The 21,379-nt window shown below is 37.5% G+C and overlaps 1 protein-coding gene and 1 pseudogene across 4 annotated transcripts in view; both read right to left on the bottom strand.

The window, feature by feature from the left end:
* The window catches only part of NFATC3 (nuclear factor of activated T cells 3), a 203,977-nt gene that overhangs the window by 23,701 nt on the left and 158,897 nt on the right, over positions 1-21,379 (bottom strand). For 2 of the 4 annotated variants that reach the window (XM_077132799.1, XM_077132800.1), the window contains exon 9: positions 9,385-10,380. In XM_077132799.1, the coding sequence (XP_076988914.1) occupies positions 9,385-10,380 (996 nt within the window). Of the gene's footprint in view, positions 1-5,615; positions 7,474-9,384; positions 10,381-21,379 lie in introns of those variants that run through there. The other 2 variants (XM_077132798.1, XM_077132801.1) reach the window with 2 other exon arrangements.
* Positions 10,410-19,801, bottom strand: LOC143659642 (E3 ubiquitin-protein ligase RNFT1 pseudogene; annotated as a pseudogene).

Raw genomic sequence — 21,379 nt, 5'->3', positions numbered from 1 at the left:
TTCCCCCTAAGATCAGGAACAAGACAAGGATGTCCACTATCACCACTATTATTCAACATTGTGATGGAAGTTCTAGCCAGAGCAATTAGGCAAGAAAAAGAAATACAAGGCATCAAAATTGGAAAGGAAGAAGTAAAACTATCACTGTTTGCAGACGATATGATACTATACGTAGAAAACCCAGAAAAATCCACAATAAAATTACTAGAGCTAATAAATGAGTACAGCAAAGTAGCAGGCTACAAGATCAACATTCAAAAATCTGTAGCTTTTCTATACACTAGTAATGAACAAGCTGAGGCAGAAATCAAGAAACGAATCCCATTTACAATCGCAACTAAAAGAATAAAATACCTAGGAATAAATTTAACCAAAGAGACAAAAAACCTATATAAAGAAAACTACAAAAAACTGCTAAAAGAAATCACAGAAGACCTAAATAGATGGAAGGGCATACCGTGTTCATGGATTGGAAGACTAAATATAATTAAGATGTCAATCCTACCTAAACTCATCTACAGATTCAATGCAATACCAATCAAAATCCCAAAAACTTATTTTTCAGAAATAGAAAAACCAATAAGCAAATTTATCTGGAAGGGCAGGGTGCCCCGAATTGCTAAAAACATCTTGAGGTAAAAAAACGAAGCTGGAGGTCTCACACTGCCTGACTTTAAGGCATAGTATGAAGCCACAGTGGTCAAAACAGCATGGTATTGGCATAAAGATAGATATATCGACCAATGGAATCGAATAGAGTGCTCAGATATAGACCCTCTCATCTATGGACATCTGATCTTTGATAAGGCAGTCAAGCCAACTCACCTGGGACAGAACAGTCTCTTCAATAAATGGTGCCTAGAGAACTGGATATCCATAAGTAAAAGAATGAAAGAAGACCCGTATCTCACACCTTATACAAAAATTAACTCAAAATGGATCAAAGATCTAAACATTAGGTCTAAGACCATAAAACAGTTAGAGGAAAATGTTGGGAGATAGCTTATGGATCTTACAACTGGAGGCGGTTTTATGGACCTTAAACCTAAAGCAAGAGCACTGAAGAAGGAAATAAATAAATGGGAGCTCCTCAAAATTAAACACTTTTGTGCATCAAAGAACTTCATCAAGAAAGTAGAAAGACAGCCTTCACAATGGGAGACAATATTTGGAAATGACATATCAGATAAAGGTCTAGTATCCAGAATTTATAAAGAGATTGTTCAACTCAACAACAAAAAGACAGCCAACGCAATTACAAAATGGGAAAAAGACTTGAACAGACACCTACCAGAAGAAGAAATACGGATGGCCAAGAGGCACATGAAGAGATGCTCAATGTCCCTGGCCATTAGAGAAATGCAAATCAAAACCACAATGAGATATCATCTCACACCCACCAGAATGGCCATTATCAACAAAACAGAAAATGACAAGTGCTGGAGAGGATGCGGAGAAAGAGGCACACTTATCCACTGTTGGTGGGAATGTCAAAGGGTGCAACCACTGTGGAAGGCAGTTTGGCGGTTCCTCAAAAAGCTGAATATAGAATTGCTATACGACCCAGCAATACCATTGCTAGGTATCTACTCAAAAGACTTAAGGGCAAAGACACAAACGGACATTTGCACACCAATGTTTATAGCAGCATTATTTACAATTGCAAAGAGATGGAAACAGCCAAAATCTCCATCAACAGAAGAGTGGCTAAACAAACTGTGGTATATACATACGATGGAATATTATGCAGCTTTAAGACAAGATAAACTTATGAACCATGTAATAACATGGATGGACCTAGAGAATATTATGCTGAGTGAATCCAGCCAAAAACTAAAGGACAAATACTGTATGGTCCCACTGATGTGAACGGACATTCGAGAATAAACTTGAAATATGTCATTGGTAACAGAGTTCAGCAGGAGCTAGAAACAGGGTAAGACAATGGGTAATTGAAGCTGAAGGGATACAGACTGTGCAACAGGACTAGATACAAAAACTCAAAAATGGACAGCACAATAATACCTAATTGTAAAGTAATCATGTTAAAACACTGAATGAAGCTGCATCTGAGTTATAGGTTTTTTTTTGTTTTTTTTTGCTTGTTTGTTTGTTTGTTGTTGTTGTTTTTTATTATTATTACTACTTTTATTTCTTTTCTTTATATTAACATTTTATATCTTTTTCTGTCGTGTTGCTAGTTTCTCTAAACCGATGCAAATGTACTAAGAAACAATGATCATGCATCTATGTGATGATGTTAAGAATTACTGAGTGCATATGTAGAACGGTATGATTTCTAAATGTTGTGTTAATTTCTTTTTTTTTTTCTTTCCGTTAATAAAAAATAAAAAAATAAAAAAAATAAAAAATAAAAAAAAAAAAGCTAAGAACCCTAAGTAAGAGGCCACCTGGTAATACAAAGCCAAACAATGGCCATCAAACTACAAAGGCTTGTTTCACTGTTGAGTTAAAATTAAATAATTAACTTTCATTTGAATTATTTTCATCATTATGGATAATCCATATTCAGAGGAACTCGAAAAAAAGGTATGTATTTTTAAATAGAATACATCTTTTAAAAACTGGTTTTACTATCTTAGGGTAGAAATCAGAAAGTTATATTTTAATTACAGAGGAGGGATTATATAAAAGGATCAATTATGGCTAATTAAGAAATCTTTAAACACATGTGAGGCAATCTAAATTTTGGACAGATCTGGATTCAAATGCCAGCCCCAGTATTTTTGGTTGTATAACACTGAGCAAGTACGTAAGCTCTCTCTAAGCCACATCTATAAAAATAAGGCTAATAACTCACACTTCACAGTTTGTTGGAAAGAATTCATGTGCTAGTAGCCAAGTGCCTAGCACATCAAAAAAAATACTTTATTATTAGGAAAAGTAACCATAATTCATCAACTGCTTTTAAATACACATTTTGAAATAAACTTATTCTGTAGATTTCTGGTGTGCTGGTTGTTTAAGGGTAGCCTGTCTTCAGGCTTTCCCAGCTTACGTATACATTTTTTTAATGTACAAATTTAAACATCAATTTGATCCAGAGAAAATTTTTTTTGTTCAAATGGTAGAAAACAATACAATCATTTAAAAAGGGCTACAATTAATTTATACCCATGAAGATACACAGGCACACCTGATATAAGAAATGCAAGATCTTCTTAAATGCTTATTCTTGCTACATTGGGTCTGAAAATTAATTTTTCAAATTGTATGTTTGAGGATGGTCATGTTAAGATTTGAATCCCCATCATGGTTCATTCTACATGAACCACTCTCCAAAGCCTACATGGACATTATTTATGCGACCTTTCTGCCACCGGAATTAATTAACCACAAATATGTTTGCAGCTGGGTGGTACAAGTATGCTTACCAAAAGAGGATTCATGAGATACCCAGCTAACAGGTGTTAAAGGACAAAGTTTAACATTTTCTACCTTCCTCTACCACAGTGACTATAAGTAGAGTAGTTCTAATACCTCCTTCATGGCACACTCTCTTCATTGCTATGGTTTTCTTTCGTTTTATTTATTTAAACACAACACCAGAGAACCAGGTAGACTAGAACACTGACAATAATATCTACCTCTTTGTTTCTCCTCAATACCAGTTCCCTGACTCTCCCACCCAAGATAGTCACTTGAATCTTGTGTTTATCATTCCCATGCTTTAAAAAAGCAACTTCAAAGGGCTCCTGTGTTTGTCACCTACATGCAGAACTACAATTAACTGCAGTCATGTCTAGAGTCCCTATTTACTATCAAATTAGCAAATATCCTACATTTAGGATCAGCCTGTTATTGTACAGAGCCTGCAAGTGGCAGTGTCAGTTTTCATCAGAGCAGCAGGTCAGGCTATATTTAACATGCATCTTCTTCTCTGCTGAAGAGCTGCAGCTGTGACTCAGTTTGTGAACAAAGGACAAGTGGGAAAGAGGGACCCTAAAGGCAAGTTGCAATGGGATTCATATTTGGTTAGGCCAATTACATATTAAACGATCTAATCTCACAATACTATAATGTTGTTTAAAATATAAACCGTGACAATTCCTATATTTGTTATGACATATAATGTATATAATTTGGCAAAAAAGGGGGGGGGACATACACACCACAATAGCACAGATATATTATAGGAAAATCACAACTCCAGGCACAGAATTATAATGTATGGGGTAAAAGCTCACTGATAATTTTATAGATGTATAAAATACTTTTATAGCAGGAGCAATGGTACAAGGAGGCAGCAAATAAAAAAATTAAGGCAAGCAGCAAAACTTTCGAACAATGCCCTTATTGGCTGAATAAGTATATATTTTAGCCTTCAAAGGTGACTGTTTGAAAAACATTACTTGGTTAAAGGTTGGTATTCTGCTGTTGTTATTACCCCAAGGGAGGAATCCTCAGGAGGAAGTCACACTACTCTGAGGCAGACAAATGTTCCTGGGACCTTTCTGAGCTTGGAAGTTCATACGAGGGGCAAAAATCACCTCAGAAAAAGTGAACAAAGATAATGGTCAGCTTTATATTTTGGTTCCAAAAAACTCCGTATTCAGAAACCCAAGTATGGGTAGGGGGATGTGACTTAAGAGTACTTATGACTCACTAAATCAAGTATGAGGGGGGAGAAAAGAAAGTCCCCTGTACTCAGACCATTTTAATAAGGTCTTTGAACAAGGAAGGCAACGGGACTGACCCACTCTGAGCTGGCTATGAAAAAGCACTTAAGTAGCACAGGGTTGAAGCAGAGGGTAACTATCATGCTGGTGAGGGAAGGGCAAAGTTGCTAGAAAGTTTTTAAGCCTAGAAAAGAGACACAGTTTCACACAGTTGAAGGGTTATTACAGAATAAGGATTAGATTTGTTCTGCATGATTTTAGAGGTATCAGAGCCACATGAAACAAGGGGGACAGCTGGAACTCAAAATAAACTGAGATGCTCCAAAGAAGCTAGAGAAGGTACACATAGGAATATAATATCACCAGGGATATAAGACTGTGAACGCTCTAGCATGAAAGAGGATGGTGCAATAGATATCAGACACCTTTTTTTTTTTCCAGATAGCCTTTAAAAGTTCATTTAATACTGAATATCCATAATCTTAAAATTTCCCTGAACCATTCTAAAGCATCATCCGACAGGCTGATTAGAAACATGATTGAAGATACTGGAAAAACTCCTAGAGTAAGGAAGTAGGGGTCAGAAGACTTGAGTCTTAGTCTTTACTCTGCCATTAACTCAGTATGTAACCCTAGACTGAACACAAAAGGTTCTGTAAAATCCTAATTCTTTATCCATAAAATAAGGGAGCTGTATTAGAGTATTTCCAACTGATTAACTTGAAATTCTGAGCTGAGGTGTATTGCTATCTTCCCTATTAAATATCATTTAATTTATAATAAAAATTAGATGCTAATGTTCACACTTCTAAAAATAATAATTAATACATGAGTGATTCCTGAAAGACTCAATTTTACTTAAAAACTTCAAAAATAAAAAGCATATTTCATTTATGTTTTAATGCTTAATTTGGTTAAAAGAGGAAATAAATATAAAAGAGAAATAGGATTAACAAAAATTATTTAGATTAGAAAAAAGGTATATCTAACTTGTATAGTGCAACTTAAAAAAATTATTTGTGTCCTCAGGTTGAAGAGCTGAAATTACTTTGTTCGGAATATTTAACATGTATGGCGTTCCACTACTCTGAAGTAATTTAAAAAGCATGAGGGATTGTGAAGCAGGCAACTAGGCGAATGAAACTTGAGGACAGTATGCTGAATGAAATACCAGAAACAAAAAGACAAATACTATCATACCTCACTCACAGGGACTAACTATAATTCATAAACTCGGAGAACTGAAGTTAAGAGCATGGGTTACCAGTTTGGGGCCTGCTGTAAAGGTTCCTAAATTGTAAGCTCTCACAGCAGTCACATCTATTCCAGAGTTATAACTTTTTTTCTCTACATTCTGAGATGCTGAGGTATTTGTATATAACCTGGTCGTTTCCTAGAATTTAAGGTATTCGTTAGACACCTTAGACTCAGAGTGAGAGCTCTGAAGCTATGAAAGTCAGCATTACCCCATATAGTAACCGTTTAAAAAAGCTGAAAAAGTGATCAGACTTTGACTAGAGATATGAATTAAGCTAATTTGGACAGGACTAAGGTAAATCAGAATACAGGGAAAGGATGATATGGTCTATATTTTAAAACTTCAACTTCTTGTAACATACAAGCTATCAGTAGCTAAGAGAGTTCAAATAGAGTTTGAGAGGCTACACTGGAGGTCACTCTTATGCAAGCTTCAGTTAGACATTGCACCCTATGATAGCTTGTCAAACCTCAACTAAAACCATTCCTGTCTATCCTAAAGAACACCTAGGGCGTTACATAAGATTGTATAAAGGTTCCATGCACTAGAGTAACTTTTCAGAAACCTACAACCTCCAGAAAGGTCGCTGGACCAGATAAGTTCTGAAATGCAGATGGGCAACCTCTCTAGAACATCAAATACTTCCATCTCCCTATCCCATATTATCAACAGCCCATTCCAACATGAAAAAGCTGGAATGGGCATAGCCCAAATACCCCTAAGGAATAGGAGAAAGAGTTATACAGAGAAGGCAGGGTTTAACAAATGAGTATGATTGCTGAATCATTATACTGATATTTCTTTTATCTTAGAGCAGCTAGAAGTAAAAACCTAACATTGTAGAATTGTAACCCATACCAAACTCTGAAATCTGTTCTACAACTAATTGTTGTGATGTGCTTTGAAATTTATTGCTCTTCTGTATATGTGCTATTTTTCATAAAAAAAGGAAACAAACAAACAAACAAAAAACCTCTGTGTGAGACCAAAGGAAGAGATGTTTATTTTGTGCAAAATTTATATTTTTGGTAGTACATTATCTAATTTAACTTGTATAGTCAGTTTATTCAAATCCCATAATTACATAGAATCTTGAATAGGGAGTGAGATCCTGTTGATTTGTACGTTAGTGTGATGCCCTGATACGTCCCAGAGCAATTTGGGCAGAGAATAAAAAAAGTATTTGCAAAGTCCTCTTGGGGACTGGGGAAAAAGGAGGAAATATTAAACTTTCTCATCTGAGGAATTCCTGATATTATCACAAGCAGCGGAGACAAAGAATTCAATAGCCTGAGCCCTCAATCTTGGGGTCTGCCCCTATGAAACTTATACCTGCAAAGGAGAAGCTAAGTCTACTTATGATTATGCCTGAAAGTCATCCCCAGAGAACCTCTTTTGTTGCTCGGATGTGGCCTTTCTCTCTAAGCCAACGCAGCAGGTGAACTCACTGCTTTCCTCCTGATGTGAAACAGGACTCCCTGGTGTGTAACTCTCCCTGGCAACGTGGATCATGACTCCTGGTCATGACTCCTGGATGAGTTGAGGGACCTAGCATCACGGGATTGAGAAAACCCTCTTTACCAAAAAAGGAAAGAGAGAAATGAGACAAAATTAAGTGTCAGTGGTTGAGAGATTTCAGAGTCAAGAGGTTATCCTAGCAGTTATTCTTTTGCATTATACAGATATCCTTTTTTAGTTTATGGTGTATGGGAGTGGGCAGAGGGAAGTACCTGAAACTGTTGAACTGTATTCCAGTAACCTTGATTCTTAAGATAATTGTATAACTATATACCATTTACAATGTGACTATGTGATTGTGTGTGTGAGTGGGGGGGGGAGCTTGAGGGATTCCCTTTAAACAAAGAGTTCTAACCACTCTTTTTTTTTTTTTTTTTACATGGGCAGGCAGCGGGAATCGAACCCAGGTCCTCTGGCATGGCAGGCAAGTGTACTTGCCTGCTGAGCCACCATGACCCCCCCCTCTAACCACTCTTGTTTGGAGGCAGCTGTAGTGCCGGGGCGGGGGGGGGGGACTGAAAAAAGATCTGATTTCAGTCTCAATTCTGCTGGTTACTAATTGGGTGATCCTCAAAATTGCAACTTACAAATTAGTCACTATCTACCTTAGAGATAGAGGATTAGTAAAAAACAATACAACAAACAGGAAAATGCTATACAAATTGTAAGCATTGTTTCAGCTTACGTAACAATGACCTGGCACATCCCCATACGGCTTTCAAAATCAACTATACTGCTTACCCTCAAGCCAATCATGCTTTCCCAGATACATCTCTATGTCTCTGCTTTTATTTTCTGATTTACTCTCTGATTGTCATTTACTGAAAACACACATCCTCTAAGACTCAGCTCAAATGTAACTTCCTCAAGGAAACCTTGCTCAATCTTTCCCGTGAAGTCTATCACGTTTCTATGTTGATCTCCTAACGTACTTCTTTTATACCTTGGTTATAATGATTCAGACGCAATGCCTAATATAACAGTCTTGTACTGGTCTAATGGCAAAGCCTCAGAAAACAAACAATGCCACATCTTATTTAAACCTTCCTTTCTCTTTGCATCTAGGATTTGGGATTTAAAACCAACTCTGCAAATAAGAAGTGAACAACCACTACACAAAATCGCAGAAAGGTGATGGCTGATCTAGAATTATTTTTCTACAATAGACTAATACAGACCAGAGAGAGTACTAAAACTCTATATCCATGTTTCAGACTCTTTAGAATTTTCATACTGGACAATAATCGCAGGTAGCTCCCACTGAATTCCTTGATCTAGACAAAATTTCACTACCATATAAACAATAAAGCCAAGAATAAACTGAAACTATTATGTGAAGATCCTATCCTTAAGGAATTTTTTATTACTAAGATGACTGGTATTCCAGGATTTATCTAATTTATTGATTTGGTAAAAGCAGAGGTCTATATACCAACTTGTTACATTTCTATAAATAGCTTCTTCTTATCCCGTGCCAAACGCTGTAGCAGTATCAGGAAAACAGTCACACCTTGTGCCATCACCACCAACTGACTCAACAAGCTGGGAGGGCCACAGGAGAGCAGGTTCTTTACTTGTGTGACTTTTCTCAAGGACAGGAACTCTATCTTACTATGTTCCTGGTATTTCCAGCACCTAACTTCCTGCCTTGCAAATGTACGCATTCCACAAAGTTTACTGAATTAACACCTTTAAATTTCCTTCTCTGCATAGGATGACCTCGCTATATTTTCTGGGAAAAAAATGTTGTGAATAGAAAAAAATTTAACAGATGTTAGTGGTAAATAGTAAAATAGACTTTACAGTATAGCTTTTAAAATCTATTCATAAAGTCATAAAGGCATTAACATAAATTTCTAATAATAGCAATTGTATGCGAATAAACAATCTACTGTAACTTCCTGTAAGACTCTTAGTTAAGAAAGTTCCTGGATCCTCACTGGTTCAAGTACAGAAAGACGAACTTACCATCATCTAAAGTAATGTCCTGTAGTCCAATGGTTGCAAAGCTAGGTTCCTGCTCTTCAGGTTCAGGTTTAATGTTCACAGTTGCCCCATCAGGTGGAAATGAAGCTGGATCACACAAACTGTGACATATTATGGATGAAGGTGCAGAAAGACCTCCCTGGCCTGTATTTTGTGCTTGAGCTGAATGCTGTCCAGAATGCATTCTGGTGGCTGGAGATGGTGATGAGGCAGTTCCTGAGCTAGGAGACTGGTAAGGCATAGGCTGCAGCTGAGGAGATGGAGGACCAGAGAGTGGTGAACTGGCCAGGGGATGAGACGCTGCTGGAGAAGTTGTAGCAGACCCCGAATGCGAAGGACCATACGTAATGGGCTGTAATTGAGGGGAAGGCTGCCCTGTGACCTGTTTGGCTGCTGGAGAAGAAAGAGACCTTTGTCCTGCATTTGAACAATGGTATACTCCCGTTGACTGAAGATGAGGCAACAAATGCACAGAATGAGGTGGGTGTGCTAAAAGATGTCCTGTTGAGCCGGAATTTGAAGAATGAAATGGTACAGATGACAGTGGTTGACAGCCAAGATTTATTAAACTAGGAACAGTTGCATCCTGCTGAAACAAAATTGGATCAAATTCTTGACTAGAGGCAGCATTAATAGGAAGACAAGTTGGTCCTTTGTACTTGTTATTTTGCATAGCCTGATAGGAAGGAGACATTGGTGTGACTTGAAAAGCCTGGTGCACAACTGAAGAAGGTCTCACAGGCTGTTCTTTACCAGCACTCTCATCCCGACACTGCAACTGTGGCAAAAGGGATGAGGTTACCATGGATGCATATGCTTGCTGGATGGGACAAACCAAACTTCTTTGTGTGGACAGTATACTATCATGTGGGTGTCCTGAATCTGAGGAAGGCCTCTGGGTCTGGGCAGGATGAGGCACAGGCAAAGATGGAACTGAAGACAAGTCCATCTCTTCTCCATGTTCTTGTTTCATTAAAACTGAAACAAAAATGATTAAAGCAAAAGTAATTACACCATACATAAAATAATTCGAACAGAATTTCACTCCAGGCTATACAAGTATAGTATGCATTCAAGCCAAGGGCTGTGAACTCATACCTTTGGGGAAGGCAGATAAGTCAGAAAGCAAGACAACATAGAGTGGTTCTGGCTTTAAAAGCACTCAATTAAAAAACATAACACAGCATAGAGTTTTATGAAATGATATGGAAGGGTCTCTAAGATATGTTATGTGACAAAAAGGTAACTGGAGAATACTTACGTCATAATTTATTTTTTAAAAAACTATGTATACATACATATACACACATGATTTTGCTTGGACATGTATGGATACATCTGGAAAAACAAAAAACTATGGGTATACTGCTATGAAGGGAAAGTAGGAGATTAAGGGACAGAGATAAGAGAGAAGAAATTTACTTTTTCTGTACATTTTTTTGAGCCTTTTGACGATTTTTAACAATGTTTATTATATATTAACTATTCAAAATTAAATGAAGAAAAAGTAAAAATAAACAAATAAATAATTAAGAAACAAATCTATGGCCTAGTAAGACTTGAGTTTGGGATCTCTGCAAATTCAACCTGTCAATCACTTGGTTTTGCATTCTGAATCATACCAGAAATTATGATATTCATAGAGCTTCCAGTTTACTGTGGTTTTTCATATATATCTCATCTGAGTCTCAACAATCATCAGATCCACAAAACAGGAAAAATAGGAGGATGAAAAGAAGTACTGGAAAACATAAACAAGAGTCAATGCTACTTTCTCATTCATTTAATTCCATAATGATAAGGGAATATCCCTCTAGAACACAGAAGAAATTAATTTTGCCCTGAGATAACTTATGCATTACTGAAAGCATACATTTATCTGAAGTTTATGTGTCTACTATGTACAAGTCACTGAAACGATGTGGGACACAAAAATCAAGCACAGATTTCATCCATGTCAATAGGATGTGGCAGGGCCTGTATTAACAATCTTGATGCAGATATCCATACAGATTCATCATCAGCTCATCTCTTAGTGATACATTTTTGTGGTAATGATGATAATGGCTCAGATGCATTGAGGGCTCATTTTATGCCAGACCCTATGTCAGGTACTTCATACACTTTCTCTCATTTAACCTTCACAGAATAGACATCTGTTCCTTTTACTTTCTTCTTTCTTAACATGCATCCCTTCCTTTGAGAATTTCCTTTTCTCCCTGCCTCTATGATTGGATGTTCAATTATAAGGCTCAATTAACTTACCATGAGTAGGAGGAGTATAAGCTTCCCATCATGCCCCACCCCCAGACCCTGTCTTGGTCAGAATCATTTTCTGGGACTGGAATAGAGGGAGATATACATGTGTATGTGTTGAGGGGAGAGGGTGTCAGCTTTTTTTTACTATGATTGCTAATTATGAAGACAATATAATATTAGAGTTCTTCTTCTGTATTGAGAACCTAACTGAGAATAATGTCAACAGAAGGAAAAGCAGTGCTAAGAGAAGAAAAAACCTGAGCTCTACCTGGCACAATATTACTTGCACTTAACCATGTCTGAAGCTAGCCCAACTACTTAATCTTCCAATGACATGAGCCAATATATTCTCTTTATACTCAAGAAATTAAAGATAACAACCAAGATCTCACAACAGTTAAGTGGCAGTGTAATATACTGTATTACAAAGGAAGATTTCACTTCACCATTCCATTAAGCAAGCAAAGGCTATGAATACCAACCATTATCCTTTAACACATCAAAAAAGTAGCAGATCTGTGATTTGGGATGAGTCTACCTGATGAAAGGACTTCTCAAAGAAGGTATCAATAAACTTTGTTTATTTTACTTAAGATGCATATCAAAAGAGAAAACAGCCAACAGTTAATTTATTATGTGTCAATGCAAGTTCACTGGTGTCATTTTTTTTCCCTTCACACTTTTCTCAACATTATCTACTTTGAAATTCCATAACTCACTAAAAAATAATTTCCCTGTACTCACGCCTCATTGCTTCTTTCAGGTTTATACTAACATCACTAAAATCTTTATAAAATATAAGTACCTCATTTTATGTAAAAAGAAAATAAACATGAGACCTAAGCAAGGTCAAATCTCATTTGACCATTTGCCAAACTTAGCCCAGTACAAGTCTCTTCACATAAGCATGGATTCAGTCTGAGGAACTGAAAATTCTGAAAGGTTAAGTATTTTATTCAAAGTCATGTGGTTAGGCCAAGGTTCCAAGATTCAATTTCAAGTCTTTTGTTTAGATTAAGAATTAAGACAGCCCTCAGAGAATATTTTATTATAGAAGAAGTAATTAATGAAGCACTGGTTTGAGAGTACATTTGAGTTCTATACTTCACTTCTCGCTTCCTAACAAGTATAGAATGGGTTTGTGATGAACCAGCCTTAGTCTCTAAATCTGGCAATTGAGGAGCCTACTGCCAATGATGAGACACATTCTTAAGGACAGAGAGAAGATTATCATCAGTTTTCTTGTTGCTTCTGTCCATGTTCCTGATCCATCCAGTTTATGGTACTTGTTCAGGTGTTTCTAGTTTGGTTCACTGTGTCTACTGGCTCCTGGCCTCTCTAACGTCTTGATGTATTTACTTTTCTCCCGACTTTGGCAGAACTACAACTTTTTTTAAAATTTAAATCATTTACATCCTGGTCAAGATGGCGGCTTAACAACATGCGCATTTTAGTTCGTCCTCCAGAACAACTACCAAATAACCAGAAACAATACAGAACAGCTCCCGGAGCCACGATAGTGACCGGACACACAGCGTGCCCCAGTCTGGACCAGTTGGACCGGCTGCGAGCACCCCCCAGAACCGTGAGTTCCCAAAGCTGCGACGGCCAATGCCCATCTCCCACAGGTTGCTTCCCAGAGGGGAAAGGAAAGGACTGTACCAGCAGCAGGGACTGGGCACAATCAAACGCCAATTGTGGAACTAATTAACAAATTCTGACTACTAAAAATAGGCCCCCAGCTTAGGTGAACCTAATCAAAGCGGAGGTTGCTCATTTTTGCCCCGTCCCCAAGGGGGCAGGACTGACAGAAAAAAGGGGGAAAAAAAAAAAAAGAAGGAAACAGAGGTTTTTGTGGCTGTGTATCTACAAAAGCTTGACTGCCTCTGGATACAGCGGCAGGACTTTTCAGGTTGCAACTGCCCCAGGCATAGGCAGAAGTGAGCTCTTTTGAGGGGTTTGTCTGGAGCTTGTGCCTTCCCCAGGGGAGGGGTGAAGCCCCACCCAGGTGGAATCCCTCCATCAAGGAATTCAGACACCAGGGCCTGGTAATTTGAAGCCACTAAAACCAGCCTACAACCTCTCCTCTTTTTCCACAAAGTCCCCAGCAGGGAGAGTCTGCCAAAGTTAAAGGTACCGCATCATCTTATGCTGGTGGGACCTGCAGTCAGACAAGCGCCACACACAGGGCAGGATAAGAAAAACAGAGTCCAGAGACTTCACAGGAAAGTCTTTCAACCTCCTGGGTCTCACCCTCAGGGAAAACCGAAGCAGGTGACTCCTTCCTTCTGATAAGAGGCCAATTTGGTCTGGGAAAATCTGGCTGGTGTCTATAATATCTAAGTAGACCCTCCTCAGTGTGTGTAGGGGAAAGGTACCACACAAGCAGGGCAAGAAACAAGAAAACAAGAACTGAAAAATTATCCTCTATTAAACAAAACCTAAGCTAAAGGTCCAGATAAAGCTGAACGGAACGTCAAAGAACAGATAGACAACAAATTCATCCAGCAAGAAAACCCTAGATAAAAGAAGTGAAAGCAATCTCCAGAATAAACTAATTAAGGTAATTAAATGCCTAGACGCCAGCAAAAAAGAGCAAATCACACTAGGAAAACTGAAGATATGGCCCACTCAAAGGAACAAACCAACAATTCAAATGACATACAGGAGCTGAAACAATTAATTCAAAATGTACGAACAGACACGGAAAACCTCATCAAAAACCAAATCAATGAATTGAGGGAGGATATAAAGAAGGCAAAGAAAGAACAAAAAGAAGAAACTGAAAGTCTGAAAAAAGCAAATCACAGAACTTATGGGAATGAAAGACACAGTAGAAGAGATGAAAAAAACAATGGAAACCTACAATGGTAGATTTCGAGAGACAGAACATAGGATTTCAAAACTGGAGGATGGAACATCTGAAATCCAACAAGAAACAGAAACTATAGGGAAAAAAATGGAAAAATATGAGCAGGGACTCAGGGAATTGAAAGAATATATGTGTTGTGGGGATCCCAGAAGGAGAAGAGAAGGGAAAAGGAGGAGAAAAACTAATGGAGGAAATTATCACTGAAAATTTCCCAACTCTTATGAAAGACTTAAAATTACAGATTCAAGAAGTGCAGCGTACCCCAAAGAGAATAGATCCAAATAGACATACTCCAAGACATTTAATAATCAGAATGTCAGAGGTCAAAGAGAAAGAGAGGATCTTGAAAGCAGCAAGAGAAAAGCAATCCATCACATACAAGGGAAGCCCAATAAGACTATGCACAGATCTCTCAGCAGAAACCATGGAGGCGAGAAGACAGTGGGATAATATATTTGAATTATTAAAAGAGAAAAACTGCCAACCAAGAATTCTATATCCACCAAAACTGTCCTTCAAAAATGAGGGAGAAATTAAAACATCTTCAGACAAAAAAATCACTGAGAGAATTTGTGACTAAGAGACCAGCTCTGCAAGAAATACTAAAGAGAACACTAGAGACAGATATGAAGACAGAAGAGAGAGGTATGGAAAAGAGTGTAGAAAGGAAGACTATGAGTAAAGGTAAAAAGAAGGAAAATTAGATATGACATATAAAATCCAGAAGGCAAAATAGTAATAAGAAAGTACTACCCATGCAGTAATAACACTGAATGTTAATGGATTAAACTCTCCAATCAAAAGACATAGTCTGGCAGAATGGATTAAAAAACAGGACCCATGTATATGTTGTCTCTACTCAAAGGACATGAGGCCAAGGACACAAATGGACATTTACACACCAATGTTTATAGCAGCATTATTAACAATTACCAAGAGATGGAAACAGCCAAAATGTCCATCAACAGACAGTTGACTAAACAAACTGTGACATTTACATAAGATGGAATATTATGCAGCTGTAAGACAGAATAAACTTATGAAGTATGTAACAATATGAATGGATCTTAAGGACATTATGCTGAGTGTGATTAGCCAGAAACAAAAGGATAAATACTGTATGGTCTCACTGATAAGAACTGACATTAGTGAATAAACTTGGAATATTTCGTAGGTAACAGAGACCATCAGGAGATAGAAATAGGGTAAGATATTGGGTAACTGGAGCTGAAGGGATACAGATTGTGCATCAGGACTGAATATAAAACCTCAGAAATGAAAAGCACAATATTACCTAACTGTAATACAATTATGTTAAAACACTGAATGAAGCTGCATATGAGAATGATAGAGGGAGGAGGGCTGGGGCATAAATGAAATCACAAAGAAAGATAGACGATAAAGATCCAGATGATATAATCTAGGAATGCCTAGAGTGTATAATGATAGTGACTAAATGTACAAATTTAAAAAATGTTTTTGCATGAGGAAGAACAAAAGAATGTCACTACTGCATGGTGCTGAAAATAGATGGTATTAATATTTTAAAATTTCAACTAATGTGTGAGACTAAAGCAAAAAATGTTTATTTGGTACAAATCTATACTTTGACTAGTGCATCTCCTAATATAACTTATGTAGATAGTTGATTGAACACCTTAAGTACATGGAACTTTGTACAGGACATGAGATTTTGTTGGTTTGTCCAGGTGATGCCCTGATGAATCCCAGAGTGATTTGATCAGTGAGTGGAAAAGTATTTGCAAAGTCCCCTTCAGGGAATGGTGAGAATGGGGGAAAACTCAACTTCCCCAAGCTGAATTCTTGATATTCTCACAAGCAGTGTGGACAACCAAAGCTATAGGCTTGAGCCCCAGTCTTGGGGTTTGTTCATATGAAATTTAACCCCACAGGGGATAGGTCAAGTCTACTTAAAATTAAGCCTAAGAGTTACCCCCAAGAGAACCTCTTTTGTTGCTCAGATATGGCCTCTCTCTCCAGTCAACACAGCAAGCAGACTCACCACCCTCCCCCTGTCTATGTGGGACATGACTACCAGGGGTGTGGCTCTTCCTGGCAGCATGGGACAGAAATCCCAGAATGAGCTGAGATTCAGCATCAAGGGATTGAGAAAAACTCTAGAATGAGCTGAGACCCAGCATCAGGGGATTGAGAAAACCTTCTCAACCAAAAGGGGGAAGAGTGAAATGAGACAAAGTGTCAATGACTGAGAGACTCCAAACAGAGTCGAGAGGTTATCCTGGAGGTTATTCTTATGCATTAAGTAGATATCACCTTGTTATCCAAGATGTAATGGAAAGGCTGGAGGGAACTGCCTGAAAATGTAGAGCTGTGTTCCAATAGTCGTGTTTCTTGATGATGACTGTCTAATGCTATAGCTTTCACAATGTGACTGTGTGATTGTGAAAACCTTGTTTCTGATGCTCCTTTTATCTACCTTGTCAACAGATGAGAGGAACATATGGAATAAAAATAAATAATGGGGAAAATTTTAAATCATTTATACTGATTATTAATCATACCACAGAGACACAATCCTAAAAAAAATTCTACTTTCCGAAAAAGTGCATCTTAAAAATATTAAGAAAAATATTCTTTACTTTGAAAACAATGTCAGGAAAGAATGCCTGAGTTCCCTTAAAATTACTAGTTGTAGCTATCCAATTCCTGTTGGTAACAAGAAAAACACAATTACAATTTAACACGGCCATCACCTCTCACATAATTAGGATAGACTAAATGTTGTAGCATATACTTAACGATGAATATCAATTCTGTAATTTTTAAAACACAAAGTACTTTCATTCATTTAATCTTTTGATAAACTGAACCTCACACTTAAGTCTTATAATATTTTAAAAACACTTGGAAATATATATATTTTAACTTCTAGCCCTGAAAACGCATTCTAACGCCTTTATCAATAGGCAATGTAAGCAAATGAAATTAGTGTTTCATTGCCTTAATAATTATGGGACTTAATATGTTTGAAGTTGTGAGGAAGTGGCTCCCCATCTTTCCATATTTCTTTGAGTGGTCTGAAATCACAGTTCTGCAAAGTAGATATATATATTTTTTCCTGTTAAACCATAAGACAATGCACTCTTCACAAAATATACATTGAGAAATGAGAAGAATTTGCTTCTGAAATTCGGAACAAATATCACCCACATCTGACCACTGTCTCTTGCTTGGTAGCCAATTTTTTAATATGGTCTTATAAAAATTTTCAAAAAACCTGTCTAAAAGTTCTCAGATGTCAAAAAAAAAAAAGTCCTAAAAAGTTTCAATATGAGATAGAATAAAGCCTGCAATATCTCAAGACTCCATAGAGTTATATGACTAAACTCATAGTTTATAAGGTAATGAAACTGAACTGATATGGGAACACAAGTTTGATAACTTGGTGAATTCTTTAAAAAGCATATACCAGTAATCCCTGAATTTGAAAAACATGAGGAAAAAGAGAACAACAACAACAAAAAGGCATTTTAAGCCCATGAAGAAGAATTTCAGAAAGAAGTCTATAATTCAAACTATCCAAAGTACTGCCCAGAAGCTTGAATGGTCAAAAGTTTTAAAAACACTAAGCTGTTAGACAGTGATTGACAATAAAAGGTGTAATACAAAAGAAGAGAAGATCCTGCTAAGAATATCAGTAACCAAGCACACTGAATCTTTGAGCACCTTTCTTTTAGAAAAATCTGATTTACAATTCTTTTGTTTGCATACATAAAAGCTGTTAGCAGCCCAATTCTAAGACAAATTCCTGTTATATGCTGCACAATGAGTCTGACTCCCAGCAATCAGTTGAAGAGATGGCAGGATACTGAAAAGGAGCTGCTATCACATTCTCCAGACTCCATGGCAGTATCATCTGCCTACCTTGCTTCACTGTATGAGTGACTGCAAATGAGCATAAATTCAAAGGTACAGCCCTAACTTTATATTTCTGGCACTTGGATTTTCACATTCTTTAGAAAAAGTTTATCTAGATATAAGCATCTCCAGAACGAAGACAAGAACCTTCCATCAATCTTATACAGCCAAACTGGGAGGTTGAGAGGCATCCTCATTGCCCTCAGTTGCTGGAGGATTATGCAACTGGCTACAGTTGGTTTGCATGGCCCTTGAATACTTCCTGTCTGATCCAAACTTTGCTTCAAGGCTCTGTCTCCTCCCATGATGATGACTGAGGTCTCAGCAGGAGCGGCAGAACAGCAGGAGACAACATGTCTCAGTCCTTTCAGTTAGGGCCATCACCCTCAAATCCCACCACTAGCAGCTTGGGCCTGGCAGGGTGGTGGTGTGCACATCAGAACAAGAATTTTTGCCCTGGACAATGGGTTTCTTTTTTCTTCTTCTTATGTTGGCTACTATATTAGTCCCAGGATAGTCACAGTGAACCCCATACCCAGAGATACATTTCTACAAAAGGAGGAAGAATATCCAAGATATTCTTGGATCATCTCTTATTCCTGAATGGAATGGGTGGTGCCCTTGGTTACATATAGATGGTTACTGTGTACCATCTGTGTACTGTGTACTGTGTACAAAAAAGGAGATAGAGGGGCTGAAAACTAGGGTACCACATCAACCTGTTTTTGACATGATTCATTCCTTATATCTATATTTGTGACCAATATCTAGGTATCCAGACTGGGAGTCCTACTCTGCTAAATTAACTGTATTTCAATTCTGTCAAGTAAAATATTTTTCTTTCTATAAGCAGTTCTGACTCCAAACTAACCAAACTCTTAAGTCCTAACTGCTGGTCCATCTATAGTAATTTCTTCTTCCATGAAGGTAAATAAAGTTAAAAATATCTAGAATGATATGCCAACAGATTACACAACCTAGATGAAATGGAAAAATTCCTAGAAATACAAAAATTACCTAAAACTAACTCAACAAGAAATAGATCTCAACAAACTTAAACAAAAATAAAGAAACTGAATCAATAATTCAAAACCTCCCAAGCAAAAAAAGTCCAGGATCAAATGACTTCACTGGTGAATTCTAACAAAGATTCAAAGAAAAATTAACACCAATTCTTCTTAGACACTTTCAAAATATTAAAGGAGGAATACTTCTGGCAAAACCCTGATTCCAAAGCAAATGAAAAACATCATGAGGAAAGAAAATTACAGACCAATATTTCTCATGAATACAGACAGAAAAATCTTCAACAAAATACTAGTAAACCAAATGCAACAGTACATTAAATACACAATGATTAATTAATACACAAAATTAATACACAAAAAAATACACAATGATTAAGTAGGAATTATCCCAGTATAAATCCTTTTATTGTGTTTTGATTTTACTGCACTTCGCAGATTTTTTTCTTTTAACAAATTGAAAATCGGTGGCAACTTTGTGTCAAGGAAGTCTATTGGCACATTTTTCCAAAAGCACGTACCAACTTCATATTTCTATGTCCCATTTTTGTACTTCTCTCATTATCTAAAACATTTTCATTATTACTACATTTGGTGTGATGATCTGTGATCTCTGATATTACTACTGTTATTGCTTTGGGTCAGAAACCACACCCATATATGGCAAACTCAAGTGAAATATGTGTGTTATGACTATCCCATCAATCAGACGTTTCCCCCACTCCCCCCCCCCCCACATTTCTTCCTCTCCTTGTGCCTCACTATTCCCAGAGCCACAAAAATCATGAAATTAGGCTAACTAATATCACTACAGGGGCCTCCAAATGTTCAAATGAAAGGAAGAGTCACATGTCTTCCACTGTAAATCAAAAACTAGAAATAATCAACTTAGTGAGGAAGACATGTTGAAAGATGAGTCAGGCCAAAAGGCAGGCCTCTTGTGCCAACACTTAGCTAAATAGTGAATGCAAAGGAAGAGTTCTTAAAGGAAATGAAAAGGACTACTCCAGTGAACAAATGACTGATAAGAAGCGAAACAGCCTTACTGCTGATATGGAGAAAGTTTTAGTAGTCTGGATAGGGGATCAAGCCACAACATTCCCTTAAGCCAAAGCCTAATCCAGAGCAGGGTCCTAATTCTCTCCAATTTGATGAACGCAGAGAGAGGTGAGGAAGCTTCAGAAGAAAAGTCTGAAGCTAGCAGAGATTGGTTTGTGAGGCTTAAGCTAAGGAGCCATCTCCGTAACATGAAAGTACAAGGTAAAACAGCAAGTGCTGATGTAGAAGCTGCATCAAATTATCCAGAAGACCTAGCTAAGATCACTGATGAAGATAGCTACACTGAACAACAGATTTTCACTGTACACAGAACAGCCTTCTATTAGAAGTAGAGGCCATTAGGACTTTCATAGCTAGAGAGAAGTCAATGCCTGGCTTCAAAGCTTCAAAAGCAGGCTGACGAGGCTGGTTTGCATCTATTAATGTAACCTAGAAAAGCATATTTCTCTTAATTCATATCTAATGGTGCAGACCTATTGCGGCTGGGACTTTTTGCTTAGCTTGTTCCCATGGCAATGTGACCCAGCCCATTCAAAGTGGGTCTTAATCCTCTTGCTTGAGTTTTTAATGAGAGGATAAAAGGCAAAGACACTTAGGAGAGAACCACTGAAACCAGAATCCAGGAGGAAAATGTACAGAGAAGCTCAGAGACATTTTGGAAAGAAGGACCAGCAGACGGTGCCATTTGCCTTCCCATGTGACAGAGGAACCCAGGATGCCAGCAACCTTTCCCAGGAGAACATATCTGCCTCTTGAAGCTTTAATTTGTACATTTTCATGGCCTCAGGACTGTTAATTTGTAACCTAGTATATTTCCATTGAAAAAGCCAACCCATTTCTGGTATGCTGCATTCTGGCAGCT

Source organism: Tamandua tetradactyla, chromosome 16, assembly GCF_023851605.1.
Source record: "Tamandua tetradactyla isolate mTamTet1 chromosome 16, mTamTet1.pri, whole genome shotgun sequence".
Classification (NCBI taxonomy): domain Eukaryota; kingdom Metazoa; phylum Chordata; class Mammalia; order Pilosa; family Myrmecophagidae; genus Tamandua; species Tamandua tetradactyla.
Note: the sequence above shows the minus strand (reverse complement) of the source record. Positions and strands in the feature narration are given on the sequence as shown.